The sequence below is a fragment of the Sciurus carolinensis genome, chromosome 15 (genome assembly GCF_902686445.1).
Source record: "Sciurus carolinensis chromosome 15, mSciCar1.2, whole genome shotgun sequence".
Classification (NCBI taxonomy): Eukaryota; Metazoa; Chordata; class Mammalia; order Rodentia; family Sciuridae; genus Sciurus; species Sciurus carolinensis.
The window spans coordinates 45,287,841-45,307,843 of record NC_062227.1 but is presented as its reverse complement, the minus strand read 5'-3'; the positions used below and the strand labels follow the sequence as shown (position 1 = coordinate 45,307,843).

Genomic DNA, 20,003 nt, shown 5'->3' with positions numbered 1-20,003 from the left:
AGTAAGAATTGACAATCTTGATAAAAACTTCACAAATTAAGAAAAGAACTACTTTAGCCTGAAAAATAAATCTTTTAAAACTCCAAAGTAAACATCATTCTTATTTTTGAAATGTTGGGAGCATTCCATTCAAGTAAGTTCCATCACTGCTCTATTCAACATTACCTAAGAAAACTTAGAAAATGTACTGATTTAAGAAAAAGAGAAATAAAAATTGGTAAAGAATATAACAAAACCACAATTCTTAGAAGATGACACAGGAAAGCAGAAACTAAAAAAAAGGCTCCTTCAAGCTCAGAAAACACAAAAACCAGATTCGTTGAAGCCAGCCGAGAGATTTGCTATGCCCTCTACCCAGAGACCCGATTCCCAGTGCAGAGATAGGAAAAGAACCCCCTATTCACCTAGGAAAGGGAAAGGGTTGGTTTATGTGGCCAGAACCTATCTTTTCCAAGGGAGCTTCCCAGAGGATTGGCTTCTGCCTTCACAGATTGGAGCTTGGAGCTTGGAGTTATGTATGAGTTTTGCCACCTAGGGGAGAAGGGAGGTAGAAGCTTGAGCTGGCAGATGCCATGGATCCTCCCCCATGCTCAGAGCAAACAGACAAAACCCACAGCTGCCTGCTTCTGATAAGGAAGAGAAAGAGTTGGTAGAGAACCCTGAATCTCTAGCTGGACTGATTGGTGAGGGCGTTCTCCCATATGAGGCTTGTGCATGAAGACTGTGAGAATTTTCCTCTTTGTCTAAAACACAGACACCAACACAGAGAGATGAGGAAAATGAAAAATCAGAAAAAGATGTTCCAAACAAAGGAATCAGAGAAATTTCCAGAAACTGACCCTAATGAAATGGAGCTATATGATTTACCTGATAAAGAATATTTTTCAAACACTTATAAAGATATCAAGGTCATAAGAGAAATTCATGAAAAAAGTGAATATTTTAACAAAGAGGTTTAAAAATGTCAGACCTAAATTATGGAGTCAAAGAACATAATAACCAAACCAAAAAATTCTCAACTGCAAAAAAGCAGAAGAAAGGATGAGTAAACTTAAAAACAGGTCTACTGGAAATAATTCACTCAGAGGGGGGAAAAATAAAGAAAGAAAAATTTAGGGAATTATGAGATAGCATCAAGTAGATCAATATACGCATTACAGGAGTCCAAAAAGGAGAAAAGAGCTGAGTGTGGTAGTGTACACCTGTAATCCCAAAGATTCGGGAGGCTGAGTCAGGAAGATCGAGAGTTCAAGGACAGCCTCAGCAAAAGCGAGGCGCTAAGCAACTCAGTGAGACTCTAAATAAAATACAAAAAAGGGCTGGGAACGTGGCTCAGTGGTTGAGTGCCCCTGTGTTCAATTCCCAGTACAAAAAAAAAAAAAAGTAAAAAAGGAGAAAAGAGAGAAAAAAGAATAAAAACTTTATTCAAAGAAATAATGGCTGGAAACTCCCCCAATCCAGGGAAGCAAATGGATATCCAGATCTGAGAAGCCCCCAGAACACCAAATAAAATGAACCTAAAGACATTCACACTAAAGACACAAATAATCAAATTGTCAAAAATCAAAAAGAAAGAGAGATTTTGAAAGCAATTATAAAGAAGGGACTTATATCCAGAATATATAATCTTACAACTCAATAGTAAAAAGGACAAATTATCCATTTTAAAACAGGTAAAACATTGAAGATATTCTTTTATTTGGGGGGTGGGACCAGGGATTGAACTCAGGGGAGCTTAACCACTGAACCACATCCCTATCCCCTTTTTATTTTTTATTTTGAGACAGGGTCTCGCTAAGTGACTGAGGGTCTCAATAAAATAAAAGGATAGAATATGATACACCAGGCAAACATAAAGCAAGGGAGAGCTGGGGTCACTATTTTAATATCAGACAAATAATTTCATACAATTATTGTTACAGTTTGGAACAAGGAAAATTACCATGTGTACCTCTTTAGGGAGCTTACTTAAAGAGGGACAATTCACGATGAAAATATAATACTAAGTGAAGCAAAACTAACAGAAATACTCAGGAAAATTAGACAAATTCATAATTACACTGCTCTCAATGATGAAAATAGAGCTAGTAGGCAGAAAAATCAGTGATTGTATAGAAACGCTGAATAATACCATCAACCAACTGGATCTAATTTACACTTATGGAAAATTCCACCCAACAACAGCAGAATATACATTCTGTTCAAGTGTGCATGAGGTGTTCATGGAAATAGATGATAATCTGGATTATAAACCAAATCTTCACAAATATTAATGCATTAAAAGCATACAGAGTGTTTTCTCTTTTGAAGGGTCTAATGGAATTAAAATTAAAATCAGTAATAGAAATATAAGGAGAAAATCTCCAAACAGTTAGAACTTAAACAACACTTCTAAGTAATTCATGAGTCAAAAGGATGTTAGGAGCATAAATAGTACCCAAAGTGATGCCTGACATCATTAGACACACGGAAATGAAAACTAAACTAAGCCAGAGCCCAAGGCAGAGTGGCAGAATGCCTAGTTTCCAGGAAGCTGCTGGCCAGCCACCAGCCCCCAGGGCTGGTCAGTTCATTGATGGTTGCAGATCTGGTTTGAGGCTATTCGTACATCACGGCTTATACATACTGAGATGTCTCAGGAAGGATACCCAAGACACTGGAGACTGAGGTTGGAACAAGAGAAACTTACTTTTCAAATGAGATACCATTTGTCTATTCAAAAATACTGAATAAGTAAAAATAAAAATAATTGCTCAAAACTGGAAATAACCCAAATATTCTTCAATGAATAAATGGATAAATACACCTTGTTACATCCATGCCTTGAAATAATACTCAGCAATAAAGAAGAATGAACACCTGGTACATTCAGTAACTTGGATGGATTTCCAAGACATCATGCTGAGTGAAAGAAAGCAATCTGAAAAGGTCATGTACTGTATGATTCTCTGGATATAACATTCTCAAAAAGATAAAACTAGTGATAGAGAACAGATCACTGGTGGCCAGGTATTAAAAGAAGGGGAGGGGACACTACAGAGGACTAGCAGAAGGGAATTCTTCGGGGGTGATGGAGTTGTTTCATATGTGGATTATGGGGAGAACAGAAGGCCAAGAATAGCCCACTAGTTTGGAAGAATGAGATTACAAAACTTCTTCTGTAACTCTAGTCTAAACATTGGCCTATCAGCTCAAGGAAAAAAGAAAAACAAAAAAAGAAAATATAGTCAAGGAAAGAACATAAATATATAAAAATATGATGTCACAAAAATTCAGCTACAAATTAGGAGAGAGATTCTAATATTCTGTAAATTGTAGAGTGAGGAAGGAGGAGGAAAAAGACCCAAGAGAGGTACACAGAAAAATTCAGTTTTACAATATAGAGATTCCTCAGAAAACTTAGAATGGAACCACCATTTGACCCAGTTATCCCACTCCTCGGTATATATCCAAAGGACTTAAAATCAGCATACTACAGTGACACAGGCACATCAATGGTGATAGCAGTTCAATTCACAATAGTTAAGCTATGGAACCAACCTAAGTGCCCTTCAACAGATGAGTGGATAAAAAAAAAAAAAATGTGGTATATAGACACAATGGAATGTTACTCAGTCATAAAAAAAGAATGACTTCATGAGTTTTTCTGATAAATGGATGTATCTGGAGAATATCATGCTAAGTGAAATAAGCCAATTCCAAAAAAACAAAGGTCAAATGTTCTCTCTGATATGCAGATGCCACAAGGGGGAGGACAGGGGAAGAATAGAAGTTCATTGGATTAGACAAAGGGGAACAAAGGGAGTGGAGAGAAGATGGGAATAGGAAAGAGAGTGGAATAAATCAGACATAACTTTCCTATGTACATAAGTGAATATACCACAGTGAAATTCCACATCGCGTACATCCACAAGAATAGGATCCTAATTAGAATAACTTATACTCCATCTATGTATACATGTCAAAATATACTCTACTCTCATGTATGGCTAAAAAGAACAAATAAAAATTCAGTTTTATTTGTAATATTTATTATTGTTATTATTATTTCTTTATTAAAAAAAGGATCTGAAGGAAATGTGACAACAGTTAAGATCTGTTAAAAGTGGATGATGTAATTGTGTATTATGTTATTCTCTAATCCTCTGCTATCCAAAACTAACCACCAGTCACTTTAAACTACTTAAATTAATTAAAATTAAATAAAATTTAAAAGTCAGTTCCAGTATCCCACTAACCACCTGTTGCTAACAATTGGACAACATAGTGAACATTCCCATCATCACAGAAAGTTCTGGACAGAGCTGGTCTACATATTTCTATATGTTAGTTCACAACAAAAATTATAAAGGCAGAACTAGGACTGGGGGTGTAGCTCAGTGGTAGAGTGCTTGCCTAGCATACACAAAGCCCTGGATTGGATCCCAGCACCGCTCACCAAAAAGGAAGAGTCAATGCCTGTAGTACATATTATAAAGAGTGAAGGAATTAAGAATGGAGGTAAAAAGGACATCATATAAATTCAAAGTTTATACCTAGTTACTTACCGATTGAACAGTCAGGTTTATCACCTCTCCCTAGAGAAAAGGAAATTTTCCTGGATACCATTTCACTTAGTCTAGAATAATTTAAACATGTGATAAAAGAAAGGCCATTCTATTCCTGTCACATGAGTAGGAAAGTCGCTCTCAACAACCACTCTGTGGGAATGAGCCCTATCAGACCTTGGGCTTTGATGACCATGATCCTTTGCTGCAGGTCAATGAAGGGCTGGATCAGGCAGAGGCGAGGCTCCTGCTTCTGACTCAGGCAAACGCCATTGTGATTCACAACCATCCAGCTCCGGTCGTACAGCAGCCCTTGTTTGCTTAGAGGCCACTTGGTCACCTAAACAAAAGGTAGGTGTGTTTGAGGTCAGGATTTCTCAGAAGTGATTTTCACATTACTGTACAGGGGCTGCACAAATCCAGACAGACGTCATGAATTCAGCACATATTCTCAAAGGAAGAAAGGGAGGAGGAGAAAATGGAGGAAGGAGACAAGGCAAATGGAGGCAGCTAGGAGCGAGATTCCATTCAGCCTCAAGATCCACTTTTCATCCTTCTCTCCTTGAGCCCATGTTCTAAGTAGGAGAGGCGTGTGTATGCACGACATTCAGAGAGAACAAGAGTCTCTGGTGAAGAGTCAGTCTCTGTCCCACTCCACCTGCAGCCCCCTCCCTACAGGTGACTGTGGCTCCACTAGTAAGGTCGTCCACACCTATCATAATGTAGATATTGTTCTTGCAAAATTGTGGCTATGCTGAAGAGATCACTGAGGCGAATTCATTTTAAGTGTGTAAGTTTTCCCGAATTCTTCATATTTTTACAAAATCAGAATACAGATTATACCTACTGCCCAGATTTTGGTATCTAATACCATTCGCCAATAGAAAGAACTGGGGATCCTTGAAGAAATGGCCTTTCTAGGACCAGATCAGGTCATTTTGGAAGAATGAAATGTTAAGACTCATTCTGTAACTCTAGTCTTATTGGCCTATCAGTTCAAGGAAAAATAAATCCTAACTGAGCCTCCATGTTCTCATCTGTAAAATGGGACACCAATGCCTGCCTGGGTCATCTTTGTGCTTGTCCTACAGAACAAACTCATCTGTAAAAACAGATCCCTTAAATATAAGGGGAACACAGAGTCCTCACCTGCCTTCATTCAGAGAAAGTGAATTTGCTGGTTTATGGTCTCAGCCTAGAGGCCAGACCCTTATGGGACCACCCTGAAACACAGGCCAACAAATATACCTGATTGTGGTATGTCAAATGAGGAGCCAGAGAGCCTGTCATCCCAGAGGCTTAGGAATCTGGGACATTTGCTTGGAACTTGGGACACACATGGAGATTGTAGGAAGATAGCCTCAGGTTGGCCATACTAGGGGAAATGGCTTCTTGGAAACCAGGGCTGGCTGCCAGAGAAGGCAAGACTCCTGATCCCCTGGGTGCAAAGATGGCTCAGCCAGTATGTTTGCAGATATAATATATGCTGTGGGGATTAGTGCCATGACTCCCCACATAGACACAAAATCTGTGGATGCTTGAATCTCTTGTATTAAATGGTGGAGTGTTTGCATATAACCTGAACACATCCTCCCATGCACTTTCCAACTCTAGATTATTTATACTACCTCACACAACATGGTTGTTATGCAGTGTTGTTTAGGGAACAATGACAAGAAAAAAAAAAAAAGTCTGCACATGCTCAAGACACATGCATTTAAAATAATTTTTTGATTGGCAGTTGATTGAATCAATTGATGCAGAACCATAGACACAGAGGGCTGGCTACGGTTTTTCTGTAGAAAGGACTGAGCAGAATAAATCTCCTCAGAGCATGGACCCAAGGGTCAGCAGACCCAGGTTCAAATCCTTGCTCTGTCATTTATTTACAGGTGACCTGGGTAAAGTGCTTAACCTCAATCCCTTCAGGCACTACATCTTTGAAACAGGGATAATGTCACCCTTTGCCTCATGTGACTGCTTTAAGGATCAAATAAAACAAAGCATGTCAAAGGCTTCAGCAAGGAGCCAGCACATGCATTCAAGGAAAGTGACAGCTATCATGATTAACAGTGACTTAGGTGTTCACCACTCAGAAACAGGGTCATCTTGGGGTCCCCAGGAGCAGAGTCATGTTCAGAAGTCAGCCTGTATCTAGAAAGGCAGAATGAGAATGGCTTTTCATATGACGACTCTGATGTATTATTATGATTTCTGCATGCTTTTCTTCACTTGCTACACGTTTTCTTCACTTTCTCCTCCCCCCACCCCGCAAAAAAAAAAAAAAAAAAAAAAAAAAAAAAAAAAAAAAAAATCCCATAGGGGAAGCAAAGAGAAGCAGTTTCTGTGCTACAGTGAAAGTTCTTACCTCAAAGGCAGCACAGGATTTGATGGGGTAGAGGTAAATGTTGGTAACAACGTGAGGCCCATGGTCCCCATGCAGGACACCTGCAGCTTTTTCTGAAGAGATCTGCTGGGTTCTGGTGGCCTCACTCAGTGGCAGATGCAAACAGATGGTATTCGAAGCTGGGTGAGAGTCAGTCCAAACCGCAGAGTCTGTGCCAGTGCCTTCCTGAGGCAGGAGACATCTGCCTGTGACAGCAGGCATGTCCTGGACCTTGCCCTCTGCTGCTGGGGCTCCAGCTTCCCTGGGACTGGCATGAGGGACAGGCTGACCATCTGGTGAGGAGAGGCGGGTAGCTATTATGAACTTGAGAAAGGCCTGGGCGTCCTCAAGCGTAGACATGTATCCAAATGAAACCCTCACAGATCCTGTAGGCTGCCCATCTATGAGGTCGACGTCATCTCCACAGACATGACCAGCCTGGAGTAAAAGGGAGGTAAATCAGCCAGAGGGTCTTGCACCTCCTGGATCAATTAGAAACAGTTTTGTAAAACAAATTTTGTCAATTTTAAAACTAACCCAAGAAACCAGAACTACCACACCAACATGTTCTGCATGTATGAGACATGGTTTAGCTCTGAATGCTCAGGGGCCCACTTCCTGGACCCCATTTTGTTTAGCCATGAACCAATACCAATTTCCCAGGGTCATGAAAGAGCTTAATAGAAATACTTCATGGTAAGTGTTGAACCCAGAGCTGGCACAGTGCTGGCCCACAGAAGGGTCAAAGAACAGACCAGAATTTCAGAAGCACTGAGAGTTGACTTCCTGGTTCACTCAGATCTGAGGCAAAAGAAATACCTTCAGGCCAGCCCTTCAATTTCTCTGAAAAACAGAGAAGCCTACATCCCTGAAAGATGCCCCTTGACATGAAGGAAAGACAGAGATGCTGTCCCTAAATGATCAGCTGGAAGTCACTGTGAAGGCCCAAGTCAATCTGAGCGTCCCTTCTCGGAGGAAGGTAAGAAGGAGAACGATGTCGGTCTCCAAGCCCCGCTACCTGGTGCTGGTCATTGGTCAGTGTGGCATACAAGGCTGCACCTCCCCAGTGAGAATTCCAGTCCAGTCAGCCAAAGAGATGGGACCATGGCGTTCCACACAATCAAATGTTGCATCTAGAACTGCATTTATTTGTGTCCTGAGCCTCTCTCTCCCTCTCTCCCCACCCTGCCCTCTTCCTCTCCATCTCTTCTTCTCTTCCTCTATCACTCTTTTTAAATAAAATCCAATTCATGATTAGTTGGGAATCTAGTAAAAACAAATTCAACAGCAACCAAAGGAAACTTAAATTAGAAACTATTCCCAAAATCAATAAGGGCTCATTGCCACTCAGATGATTCTGTTTTTATGAAATGGTTCAAAACAGGCTGCACCCTAAAGGGGAAAAACTTGGCCCAGGAGAGAAGGAAAGGCAGGGATTCTGAGAAACAAAGAATCCCTAGAGCCAGGAAAGAGTTCCACTCCACCCATGAATTGTAGAGAGGCTAACTCCTGCAGGAGACTGTCCCCAAGGAACACCGAATTAGTTAAGGGTGTGTCCTAGTACTTGCCTTCTTAACAGCCTTCTCTGCCTTTAAGTTTTTGCCTTCAAAGTAAAAAGTGAATCAGAAAGTACTGCCATCAAGATAACATCGTGAGGGCTGGGGCTGTAGCTCAGTGGTAGACCACTTACCTAATGTGGGTTTGATCCTCAGCACCCATAAAAATAAATAAATAAAATAAAGGCTTTGTGCCCATTTACAACTAAAAAAAAAAAAAAAAAAAAAAACACAAGGCCCTGAGTTCGATCCCCAGTACCACAAAAAAAAAAAAAAGATAATATCTTGAAGTATTTTGTATTTTCAGTCACCTCCTTTTCCTTTGGATAGCCTCAGAATGGGCCCCAAGAAATGAGGTCAAAGAACTAGCCCCACCAGATACATGACCAATTAAAGTAGGGACCCCTCCCCACTGCTGGTCTGAGTCACAGCACTTGGGCCACAGTACTGACCTGAAGATGCTTCTTGACCTTCTCATTGCTTATCCCCAGGTGCCTCTGGCAGGCTCCAGTGTTGCAGAAGCAGCCAGTTCGCAGGTGGATGTTGTACAGGCTGGCCATTTTGTCTACCTGTGGATTAAACATGACATATATCTGGTGTTACAGATGTCCAGTGGTCCCCTAATTGCCTGGGAGAGTTTCATATCAGCCTTTGGGCCTCTACCAACAGTAAAATGATGATCTTGTTACTGAGGAAAAAACCTAAGTAAATCCTCTACCTTTGCTAGTTGACTTAAAAATCACTGACTTTTGAGGTCACATGACTGGGCAAGAGTGATACATTACGAGTGTCCCACTGGCTTTGCTGTGGATCACACCTCTGACGTGTGAGTCATGATGACCAACAGTTGCCTGCATTACTCTTCAGGGACCTGAGGCTGCTTTTGTTGAAGACATGACTCTTACTGGGCTTACACAAGTCTGATAAGTGCCTGGAATGAGATGCAAAGGCTTGGCCTCTCTGTCTTCAGATTGTATCTGTCTCCTTTGGGGCCTTCACTTTGGGTTAGAGTCTATGCAGCTCTGCACATAGACTTGTTGAACCTTTCAGAAATGTCTTGTCCCAAAATATAACAGGGTTAACTTGACCCAGACCTGCCTGGTCTCTCCCCTCTTAAGGCTAAAAGCACCTACCAGCTGCCATGACCTGAAACACCAGACTATGAAAGTAAAAAGGTGGTACTCAGGTTCCTGGAAGATCTCCACCTATCCCCAGAAAAGACATGACTATTCCTCCCTCTATTAGCCTCCTTCTCCTTCATGACTCCTATCCTATACCCAGAATCCCCAATCCCTTCGTGCTGAGACACTGATTTATGAGCAAACCTCCCTCTTCTGCATTCTTTGGCTAAGAAATAAAACCTTTCTTTCTCCCCAACACTACTCTCTCAGACATTGATTTTTCCATGGGAAGAGCCTCTGGACCCAGATTCAGTAACAGTTTAAGACTAGAAGTTTGCTCTAAAATGGCATGATCCATGACAGGTTTATTAAACATTTTATAAATGTTTAGAAATTAAAGTTTACCCTGTCAAATTACAGAAGTATGCTTGAGAAAAGTTCAAATACCAAATTCAGGCCATATTCCAAGTTAAGAGTCCATGTTTCCAGTGAGGTTCACAAGAGTAACACTTTGTTGCCACTGAGGACTTGGGGTAGCTCCTTGGCATCAGCTGCCACAGGGTTTGATCACAGAGCCAGCCCCAGCAAGTTGCCATCCCCAGCAGCACCACCTCAGCTCACAATCTGGACAACTAGCATCATTGGGTCATGTTCATTTCCTGCTCCTGTTTCTCAAATATTGGGTTCACCCAGAATAGTTGCTCAATCTAAGTTGGGAACTCAGAAGTTCCCAAGGCTCTTTTCTGATCTCCAAAGACTCTGGAAGGTGGTTCACATTCACTTGATTCCACAGGAATGTTTGTGCCAGCTCCTTGGCCATGGGTCAAGGACTTTACTCCCTTGGGGCACCCTGTGTGGGTCCTCAGCCCAGGTAGATCAAGCTGAATTCAGGGAGAGAGTCACCTAACCACATTCAAGGAAACAAACATATTTTATCCACCTGGGTAAGCCTTTGAACTTTCCTTCCAGGGCAGTCACACATCGAGTGACCAGAGGCAGCCACAAGGAACGTGGTGTCCCCTGCAGACCATCAGTCACCACAGTCAGACTGGCTCTTGGCTGAGCAACAGTGTCTCCCAGAGTCCCTTATCAAACCCATGTCTGGTTCGCTCTGGTCATCTCCCCTGGTCTGTCAGAGTGAGAAGAAGACATTTCATTCTCTGGATTGAACTGAAGGTCCTTAAAGAAAAATTCTGTCGCTTTACCCTTGACTTACAGTATCATCCTGGAGGTCTCTGCACTGTGAGGTGAGGTCTGGCAACACTGTTGGTTCAGTCAACTGCATCTCCAGGGTCCAGTCTCCACTCACAGGGCAGCATCTAGGGAGGCCCCCACCCCTCTCCCAGACCAGCTCTATCAGGAAAGACACAAGTCCCCAATGGCCATCCCTCATCTCTCATATTCACTGTTCCAGTTAGCATTGCTATAAAACAAGCCACTCAAACTTGGTAGAATAAGACAAAAACCACTGTGTTGTGCTCACAGCTACAGTGGGTCAGGAATTCAGATAGCTCACAGAGGAGGCTTGTCCCTGTTCCATGATATCTCAAGTCCCACTTGGGAAGACTCAAAGTCTGAGTGTCTTGGCATCATCTGAAACCCATTTACTCATTTGAGTGTCTGATCACAATGCTGGGAGACTCAAAATTTAGGGCAACCAACCACAGTGCCTGGACTTGGCCTCTCCATTTGGTTTGTCTTCCTCCAACATGGCAGCCTCAGGATACAAGATGGCAGCTTACGTGGTAACTCAGAGCTCCAAAACTGAGTGTTCCAGAAAACAAAACATGGCATCGCCTTTTCTGACCTAATCTTAAAAGCCACACAGGGTCACCCGTGTCACGTTCTATTAGTTACAAGTGATTCACAAACTGGCCCAGATACAAGGGAAGAGTCATTGGTCCCAGCCTTGCATGGAAGGAGTGTCAAAGTCACCTGGCAGAAGGATGTGAATGGAAGACATTACTGCAACCACACTTACACTCTGACCCACTTATGAGTTAGTCTTCTCTGGCCTTCATCCCTGAGGAATTCCATGCAGGCCCAGTCAGGTATAGGAGGCTGGTCACTACAGCAGGATGAGCATAGGAAGGGGTGAGAAACAAGCCCAGGTGCAATGAATCCCAGCCAGGAGCCTCGATGCTCAATGTTCACTGAGCCCTGACTTTATCCCAGATCTTGTAGTTAGTGATGTGTATATTATATCTCATTTAACCCTCTGAGCAAGGCATATGGTCATCCTCATTTCTTAGGGTCTTGGAAAGCTTAAGTCAATTTGCCCAAGATCACAGAGCTGGCAAGAAGCAGTCGAAATCTGATCCAATATCTTAGTCATGGTACACAGTGACCCCCAAAAGTGAAGAGAACAAAATTAGGAGACCCCAGATATGGAAAACAAGCACTCAAAGACATCATATAGAAGATTAAATTCTTCTACTCAGTTCCAGAAAAAGAGATAATCAAACGCAACCATGATGCCATCTGATCTTCCTGAAGGCCATCAGAATCCCCATATAATTCCCATACTGTGAAGTTTCCTTAGCCCAGGGTAACTGGAGTTTCCCGAACCACTGCTGCTGGCCACACCCCAGCTGTGAAGTTCACAGGGTGAGCTTCCTTCATCAATGCTCAGAGGAAAAGACTGACCCTCAGGAAATAAGAAGGCACCCTTTTCTTCTTGATATATATTCTGCCCCAACGCACACAGGCAAAGCACTTAAAACTGTATGCCTCACAGAGGGTGCTGGGCTGGTTTTGTGACAGGCAAGGGAGCTGAGGGCTATGGGAATGGGGAGTCTGCACCATCAACTTACTCAAGAGACACCTGTGGTTTAGAGTATCTTCCCTGAATGCCAAGGGGGACCCAGAATTCTCCAGAAGAATAGTTTCCTATGTGTTCTTTATAAAGTTTGTGGCTCTTCAGAAGAGCAGGCGCAGAGAGATTACTTTGGAAATGGACTTTCACGTTTTTGTTTCTGAGTCAGGGCCTCCTTATGTTGTCCAGGCAGGTCTCAAACTCCTGGGCTCAAGGGATTCTCCTGCCTCAGCCTCCTGAGTAGCTGGGACAATAGGCATGCATCACACTGCCTGGGTAGGAAATGGATTTTGATTGGGATATTTGAAATTTAACAAAGGTGCATAGGGATTGTGGCTTTCAGGGGAAGATAATCACCAGCTTCCAAACTTCTGATCAAACGGATTCCAACTCAAGTACTTCCCAACCTGCAAAGCAGTTTCCATTTTTTTAATAAGAAAATATATGCAGAGAATATATCTGCAGAAAACTTTTAGCCAACCCACCAAATCCTTTGAACTCATCATATGCAAAAATGAAGCAGAAATAAGGGCTTTTTTGAATTAAAAAAAGTGAATCATTTTAATGTCTCATAAAAATAGAACTATGAGTTTCAAATAACACACCAATAAATCATATTATGGTCTGATGTATCATGGGGTACCAATCAGTCTATACAAGCAATGACCTCAGCTGTGGTATTCTGTCCCTACTACTTTCCTGTCTAGATTACTTTAGGGTGTCTTCCCTTGCTGGCAAGCTGTCACCTGTACCCTGTTCCTGCTATCAGAAGAGTCAGCTTCTCTATTTGCCAGTTGAAATTTCCTACTGTGCCTGAGTAAAGAGGACTGAAAAAATACATAGCCAAGCTTGCACTCTTGTGTAAGTAAGCATTAAGAAGCCTCTGCATGCCGAGCTTGGTGGTGCACACCTATAATCCCAGTAACTAGGAAGGCTGAGGCAGAAGATCGTGAGTTCAAAGTCAGCCTCAGCAAAAGTGAAGTGCTAGGCAACTCAGTGAGACCCTGTCTCTAAACAAAATACAAAATAGGGTTGGGGAAGTGGTTTAGTGACCGAGTGCCCCTGAGTTCAATCCCCGGTACCCATGAGGGCAGGTGGCCCTTGCAACAGCACCTGCATTGTGTCATGGTGCTTCCAGGGCACAGAGGCTTTTACAGCAAATTCCAGAGCTGGAAAGGCTCCTAAGTTCCAGGAAAAACAATTTTGTTGTAAGAAGAACAGCAGGATGAAAAGAAAACTCACCTGGGAGTAACCAATGATGTTCCCATTATCATCCAGCACATTAAAATTGATGACGGGACCCTGAACGTCAGGGCTGCTGAAATCAGAGTCGCTGTAAATCCGCACCACAGGGGCTCCATTGGGGTAGTGGAGAGAGGACAGGGCGGCGTAGGTGTACTGAGTCAACGTGAAGGTGTGCTGCCTGATGTTCTCCATGCCACCTCAAGACAAAGGTGAAATGCGGAGTGTCAGGAACTTTACATGGAAGGCACTCTCATTTTTAAGAAAACAAGATCGTTACAACTGATCAACCTGGTCTTCATATTAATAATTTTAAATACTTATGAGTATGGTATGGTGTTGCCTTTACAACAAAAGTTTAGGTCTTTGGTACTAAAAATTAGTCTGACATTGCTGTATCTGTAGAATTTTTCCATAGGAATTCTCCTGTACTCTTTTTAAAATATAAATGTATTTTAAATATGAACATGTACATATTTAAATATGTACATGTAAATATACATATATATGCATGTATGTATATCTATATAAAGATATAGATATACATAATGGAACTTATGTATATAAATATGTATATATATGTATATGCATATGTATCTAGATATAGATATATATATATACATAATGGAACTTAAACATTTAGATAATTTATATCCTTTGGTAGCAGATGGGAAAAATGTATAATATTTTCTTTAAATATCATTTTTTTGCTGTTTGTTTTTGTTAAAGTTTAAATCATTTTAATGATGCAAAGCATTTAAGAGTACACAGTTCAAGATGAATGGATCTTGCAAATACACTAAGTGAAATAAGCTAGACACAAGAGGGAAAATATTATGTTATTCCTTTTATCTAAGGTATTCACAATAGGCAAGACAGAAAGTCCACAGTGGTCACCAGGGCTGGGAGGAGAAAGGGATGAGCAGCTACTGTTTCAGGGGTAGTTTCAGTCTCAGGCAGTGAAAAGGTTCCAGACATGGGTAGTGGAGATGAATGCACAGCAGTGTGAAGGTACTTAAAACTGCTGAGTTGCATGGTTAAAATGGTCTAAATGGAAACTTTATGTTATGTATATTGTACCACATTTTTTTTAAAAAGCAACTGAGTAGAAAAAAGCAAAGTTTGTCATATTATGCACTGATACTATCAACTTTTGCTTTTAAAGGCACCCCCAGCCTACTGGACCCTGCCACCTATGATTTCAGTGTCTGGTTGGTATCTTTCCTTGGAAAGTGCTCGTTTTTCAATGCCTGTCTTTACCATCTTCTCCCTTGGTCCTGGATAATGCCCACCCACCTCCTTGCACCTCCATCAGGGCAGCCCTCCCTCTCATGCATCCCGTCTGCACCAGCGTTGGGCTGAGGCTGAGGACCTGCAGAGCCCTAGCAGTATAACAGGGAGGACAGAGGAAGGGCTGCCTAACTGCTAAGCCACACTCCTGGTTCACCACAGTCCCACTCAGAATGGACGGTACAGTCAGTGTACCAGTTCTGGAAGCTCGGCCTCTCAAAGGAGCCGCCAGGAGCACAGCACCAAGGGGGATGCCCCGCTGACCAGAAAAAGCTTCTTCCAGTTGTGGTCTTTTGTGTCATCCCGTGAAATGGAAAATGGTATCTGTCTGCATGTCAGCCTCTGGTGAGTGGCCCCCACCTGTCCACACCCTGAGCACTTATCAGGAAAGAAGATGTACATTTTGCAAAGGCCAGTGGCAGAGACAGTGCTTGGGAGTTTGGAGTTAGTAAGGCCTGCATTTAAATCCTGTCCTCCCAGTTCCCAGGGAAGGCATTTAACCTCTCTGACCATCCATTCCTCTGCAGACAAGATGGCCTTGTCATCAGCTCCTGGGGGGCTATAGAGAGGATCCAGCAGGACAACAGCTGAATAAAACCTCAGGATTTGTAACCACTACCAGTCCAGAGAATAAGGACAGCACCTCCATTTCTTTGCAGCTATTAATCTCCTGATTTGAAATGTCTCCCATCTGCTAAAATGCTCTTTTAGAAAGCAAAGAAAAAAAAAAATTCCAAAACCTTCCTCATTCCCTTTCTCTCAGAAGATGCTTTGAAGATGCTTAGAGTCAGATTTAACTGCATTTGGTTGTTCAGCTACCATGTACTACTTATTCCACATATTACCTCCTTCATTGGAACCAGACCCGTGCCAGGGCTCCCTCACAACTATGAGCAACAAGGGCTGATTCCATACAGATAAAAATGTCCACTGACCTGTGAGGTGTTCCAGGGCATCAAATCCATGTTTTAGTGCTATGATGTCAAGGAATGAGATGGTGCCATCTTCAAACCTATAACCATGGGATGAGGGGAACAAAATCAAGCTGTGACCCACACGCTCCCTGTGCATTGTGAGGTATGTAACTAGGGTTCGACTTTGGCCAGAGTGATATCTATTACTAACTTCCTTCTGCTGCCTTTGACACCATTCTTCCCATCTGAAGAGGGGCTTTGCTCACCAAGAGCCAGGCTGTCTCTGGCCCTGACCAGCTCATCAGTTTTCTCCAACTACTTCAAACTTCCTAGGGCAGGTTAGCAGTGGTGATAAAGGGCCCTAAAAAAACAGTCACCATCTTGAGATGCTAAGGAGACAAAGAAGAATTTGAACTTGACAAAATTGGGACATGACTCTGAATTTGTCAAGTTCTTGAAATAATGCCCTCTGACCACAAGAGGGCACCACTGAAGGGGCATCAAATGGGGTGATCAGCAGAGTAGCTGAGGGGTTCTTAAGGAGCCTATGATTCCAAAGCATATGGAACCACAGGTTTGGGTTAAACTTACAAGACTTTTATTAATACAGCATATTAATAATTTCCTGATCACTAAATCATTTATCATGTTTAACTTCATAATTATTCATTTCATCAGAATTTTCATGGAATCTTTATAGTCTCCTACTGTGCGTCAGGCCCTATTCTAGGTGCTAAGGATACAGTAGTGAACAATGTAGGTGAAATCCGTGCCATCCCAGCCTCACTTTCTATGAAACAAGGAACGAAATCAACAAATACACATTGAACCAAGCAAGCCACGTGGCAGGTATGTTAAGTTCAGTGAAGATACAGAAGTAGAGGGACTGATAGCTACTTTAAACCAAGTCTCAGGGTGAGTCCTGTCTGAGGAAACTCATTTGATCAAAGACCAAGTGAAGTCAGATCAAGGGAAAGAATTCAATTTTGGTTTTTGTTTATTAATTTTTATTTTGTTTTGCACAGGGGATTGAACCCAGGGGCGCTCAACCACTGAGCTACATCCCCAGTCCTCTTTTATGTTTTATTTAGAGATAAGGTCTTGCTAGGTTGCTTAAGGCCTTGCTAAGTTGCTGAGGCTGACTTTGAACTTGTGTTCCTCCTGCCTCAGCCTCCCGAGCCACTGTGATACAGGTGTGCGCCACCATGCCCAGAAGGCAGAAGATTTTATTAGCATCCATGCAAAAGGCAGTGACCAATGGCAGCCTCGCAAGTTGAAGCCTTCAATGAAAACATCGGCTTTGTACTTTGATACTCTAAGTATAAGATTTGCTTTAAACATTGTTACTGCATTGCTAATTAAAGCTAGTGGTAATAGACATATAGAATTTGAGTCAATAATGAACCAATTAATTGATGAATCACTAAGGAATGAGTAAATAATCACTAATAAATTAAACTTTATTAGCTAATAACTTATTAATTAATCAACAATAAATATTTGTTCATAAATAATTAGACTCAAAAGGGGAGTTTTTTGTTTCTATTAAGGATTATATTTCATTAAATTATAAAATACAAAAGAGTCAATAAACATTTGGATTGAGTATTGTACCTTCAGTTCTAGTCCAAAGTTCATAGGAAATAAATTAGGCTTATAATGATAAATATATTCTGCTATCTAGGACTCTTGGCATGGCACGTGCTGATGCTATAAGGTAATCCACCTGCATCAAAGGGAAGAGGTCTGGTCCAGCCCAGCCCACCTGCACCCTGACCCCCAACAAGCTGCCTCACTTCTCCTGACCTTCGAGTGCCCTTATGGTCAAATTAAGTTTGTGGTGCCTCTTTGTATTGCCTTTAATCTACATTATGTTGTGCCTGTCATTTTTTTCTTACTTGACTATATTACATGGTAAATCATCACAGTTGGGGATTCCTGTTTTAGAATCTCCAACTATGGAGAAGTCCTAAATAAAGAAAATTCAAATAGCCTCATGATACATATTGACACCCTCTGTGTCTTGGTGCTGCACCTACCTTAGCTCTACAAGGGTGATATCATCACCCCTGCTGTACAGGAAAAACATGGGGTGCAGAGAGATCAAGCCACCTAGTTCCCTGACTGCTATGTAGTAGAGCCAGACTCTTGCCCCAGCAGCCCAGCTCCAGGCCTACACAGCTAGTACTGACTCTACTGCCAAGACATGGCCCTGTCTGAAGGTCCCTGAGTCTGCACCTGGGTCTGCAGTGGATCCAAATCTCCTTCCCATCAGGCCAGGGCCTTCTCAGGTTCTAGCAGGGTGATTAGTTCCCTCCCTCAACTTCATGGTATCCCCTGATGCTAGACCAGCAGGGTCAGGGGACATTTTCACCTCTTAAACATTTGGTCTAACAGGACCTAGCCATTACCATCTGGGAAACTCCTGGGCATAACCCACAACTCCTGCCCTGCAGCCTGAGGAAGAAGTGCAGGCCAACAAAGCCAAGCCAGGCAAGGCCTTGCCCTCTGTGGGGCTCACTGAGGCTGCCCAACCACTGCAGTGCAGGTCTGGTGGCCTCTGGCTCAGTTCATTTTTCCTGCTAACCAGGTGCCAAGCAGATCTGACCTAAGCTGCTGTTTGACGGGGTGCACTCTTGTTCCATAGGGTGTTTTCCGTCAAAATCATTGTTGCAATTGCTGCTACCCTTTGGCAGTGCTGTGGGTCCATGACCTGGTATACAACCTCTTCACTTCCCTGCAGGCCTTTCACCTCTTCTGCTTGCAGCTTTTATCTCTAGTCCTGGTCCTTCCACTACTATGGAGAAGCCCACACACAGGGCAGAGTTCACCACGCAGCCTAGGGCACACTCCAGTGACCTCTGCTTCCCAGATCTGAGCCCTGCCACCAGCCTGTCCCTGCCAGCAATGTCTAACTCTGCTGACCCCATGGCTCAGACCCACCCCTTGAACAATTCCATGGGCTGCATATGCCAGACCTGCCTTGGTGACTCCACCAGCCACCCCCAATGACAAGGTTACCTTTCAGTCACTGACTGCCTCGGGATATAGAAGTCCTCTCCTGCAAGGTAGGCAGCAGCAGTCCCTCCTCCAAAGTAGTTCTTCCTCAGTAGAGTGGCCACATGATTATTGACCAGCAAAGCACCCAGACCAGTGGGGAATCCAAAGATCTTATAGAAGGAGATGGGGACAAAGTCGGCCTGGTGAGCCGACAGGTCCAAAGGCGAGCTGCTCACATAGGAGGCTGCATCCAGCAGCACAAACCACTTCCCAGGCACGCTCACAGGGCTCATCCGCCCAGACTTGACCTCTCCTATCCAGGACAGCGGGTATCTGGTTCCTGAAAAGTTACTCTGAGCTGGGTAACAAAAGAGATGCAGAAGCCGGGAATCTGGTTCACAGGCCACAGCACCCTGTTCCTTGGCCGACCACATGTCCTCTGGCCTGACCGGCGTGGATGTGACATTCATGGCCTTGGCCACATTCCTCATTCCTACTACAGACGTGTGGCTGTCGGTGAGGTAACAGAACTGACTTCCACTGCTGTCTGGGCCCCGGGACACCCACGGAAAGGCCTCTGCCACCAGTTTGAGAGCAGCCGTGCTCCCAGCGGTGAAGATCACGCTGTACTCCTCTGGTGTGGTGTGGAAGTGCGCCAGGATCCTGCAAGAAACAGCATCATGCAGAGCCTTGGTCTCAGCTCCGGTACTGAATGATTCAAGTTGTTTTTTTTCTTTCTTTTTTTTTTTTTTTTTTTTTTTTTTTTTTTTTGGTACGGGGTGTTAAACCCAGTACTCAATCACTGAGCCCCATCCCCAGTCCTTTTTTTTTTTTTTTTTTTTTTGCTTTTGTATTTTATTTAGAGACAAGGTCTTTCTGAGTTGCTTAGGGCCTCACTAAGTTGCTGAGGTTGGCTTTGAACTCGGGATCCTCCTGCCTCAGGTGCCTGAGTTGCTGGGATTACAGGGGTGTGCCACCAGGCCTGGCTAGGTTGTTTTATTTCTACTGGAAAGGACATCTCTAATAGTTAGATAAAATCCTGATAGGCTTGGCCACATTGGGACATTAGGGTCGGGGCAGAGAAAGACATGGGAGAGAGCGGGCTCAAACCCACAGTCACCTTGCCTCCCAA

General features: G+C 43.0%; 1 protein-coding gene across 2 annotated transcripts in view; it reads right to left on the bottom strand.

The window, feature by feature from the left end:
• Nucleotides 1-20,003, bottom strand: part of Mocos (molybdenum cofactor sulfurase) — a 48,543-nt gene that overhangs the window by 17,274 nt on the left and 11,266 nt on the right. For both annotated transcript variants that reach the window (XR_007105249.1, XM_047527024.1), the window contains exons 4-9: nucleotides 18,893-19,534; nucleotides 15,893-15,969; nucleotides 13,668-13,867; nucleotides 8,942-9,058; nucleotides 6,916-7,371; nucleotides 4,725-4,887 (exon numbers count right to left, since the gene is read on the bottom strand). Coding sequence is in view for 1 of the 2 variants with exons in the window: in XM_047527024.1 (XP_047382980.1) it covers nucleotides 4,725-4,887; nucleotides 6,916-7,371; nucleotides 8,942-9,058; nucleotides 13,668-13,867; nucleotides 15,893-15,969; nucleotides 18,893-19,534 (1,655 nt within the window). In the remaining variant the exon portion in view is untranslated. The remainder of the gene's footprint in view (nucleotides 1-4,724; nucleotides 4,888-6,915; nucleotides 7,372-8,941; nucleotides 9,059-13,667; nucleotides 13,868-15,892; nucleotides 15,970-18,892; nucleotides 19,535-20,003) is intronic.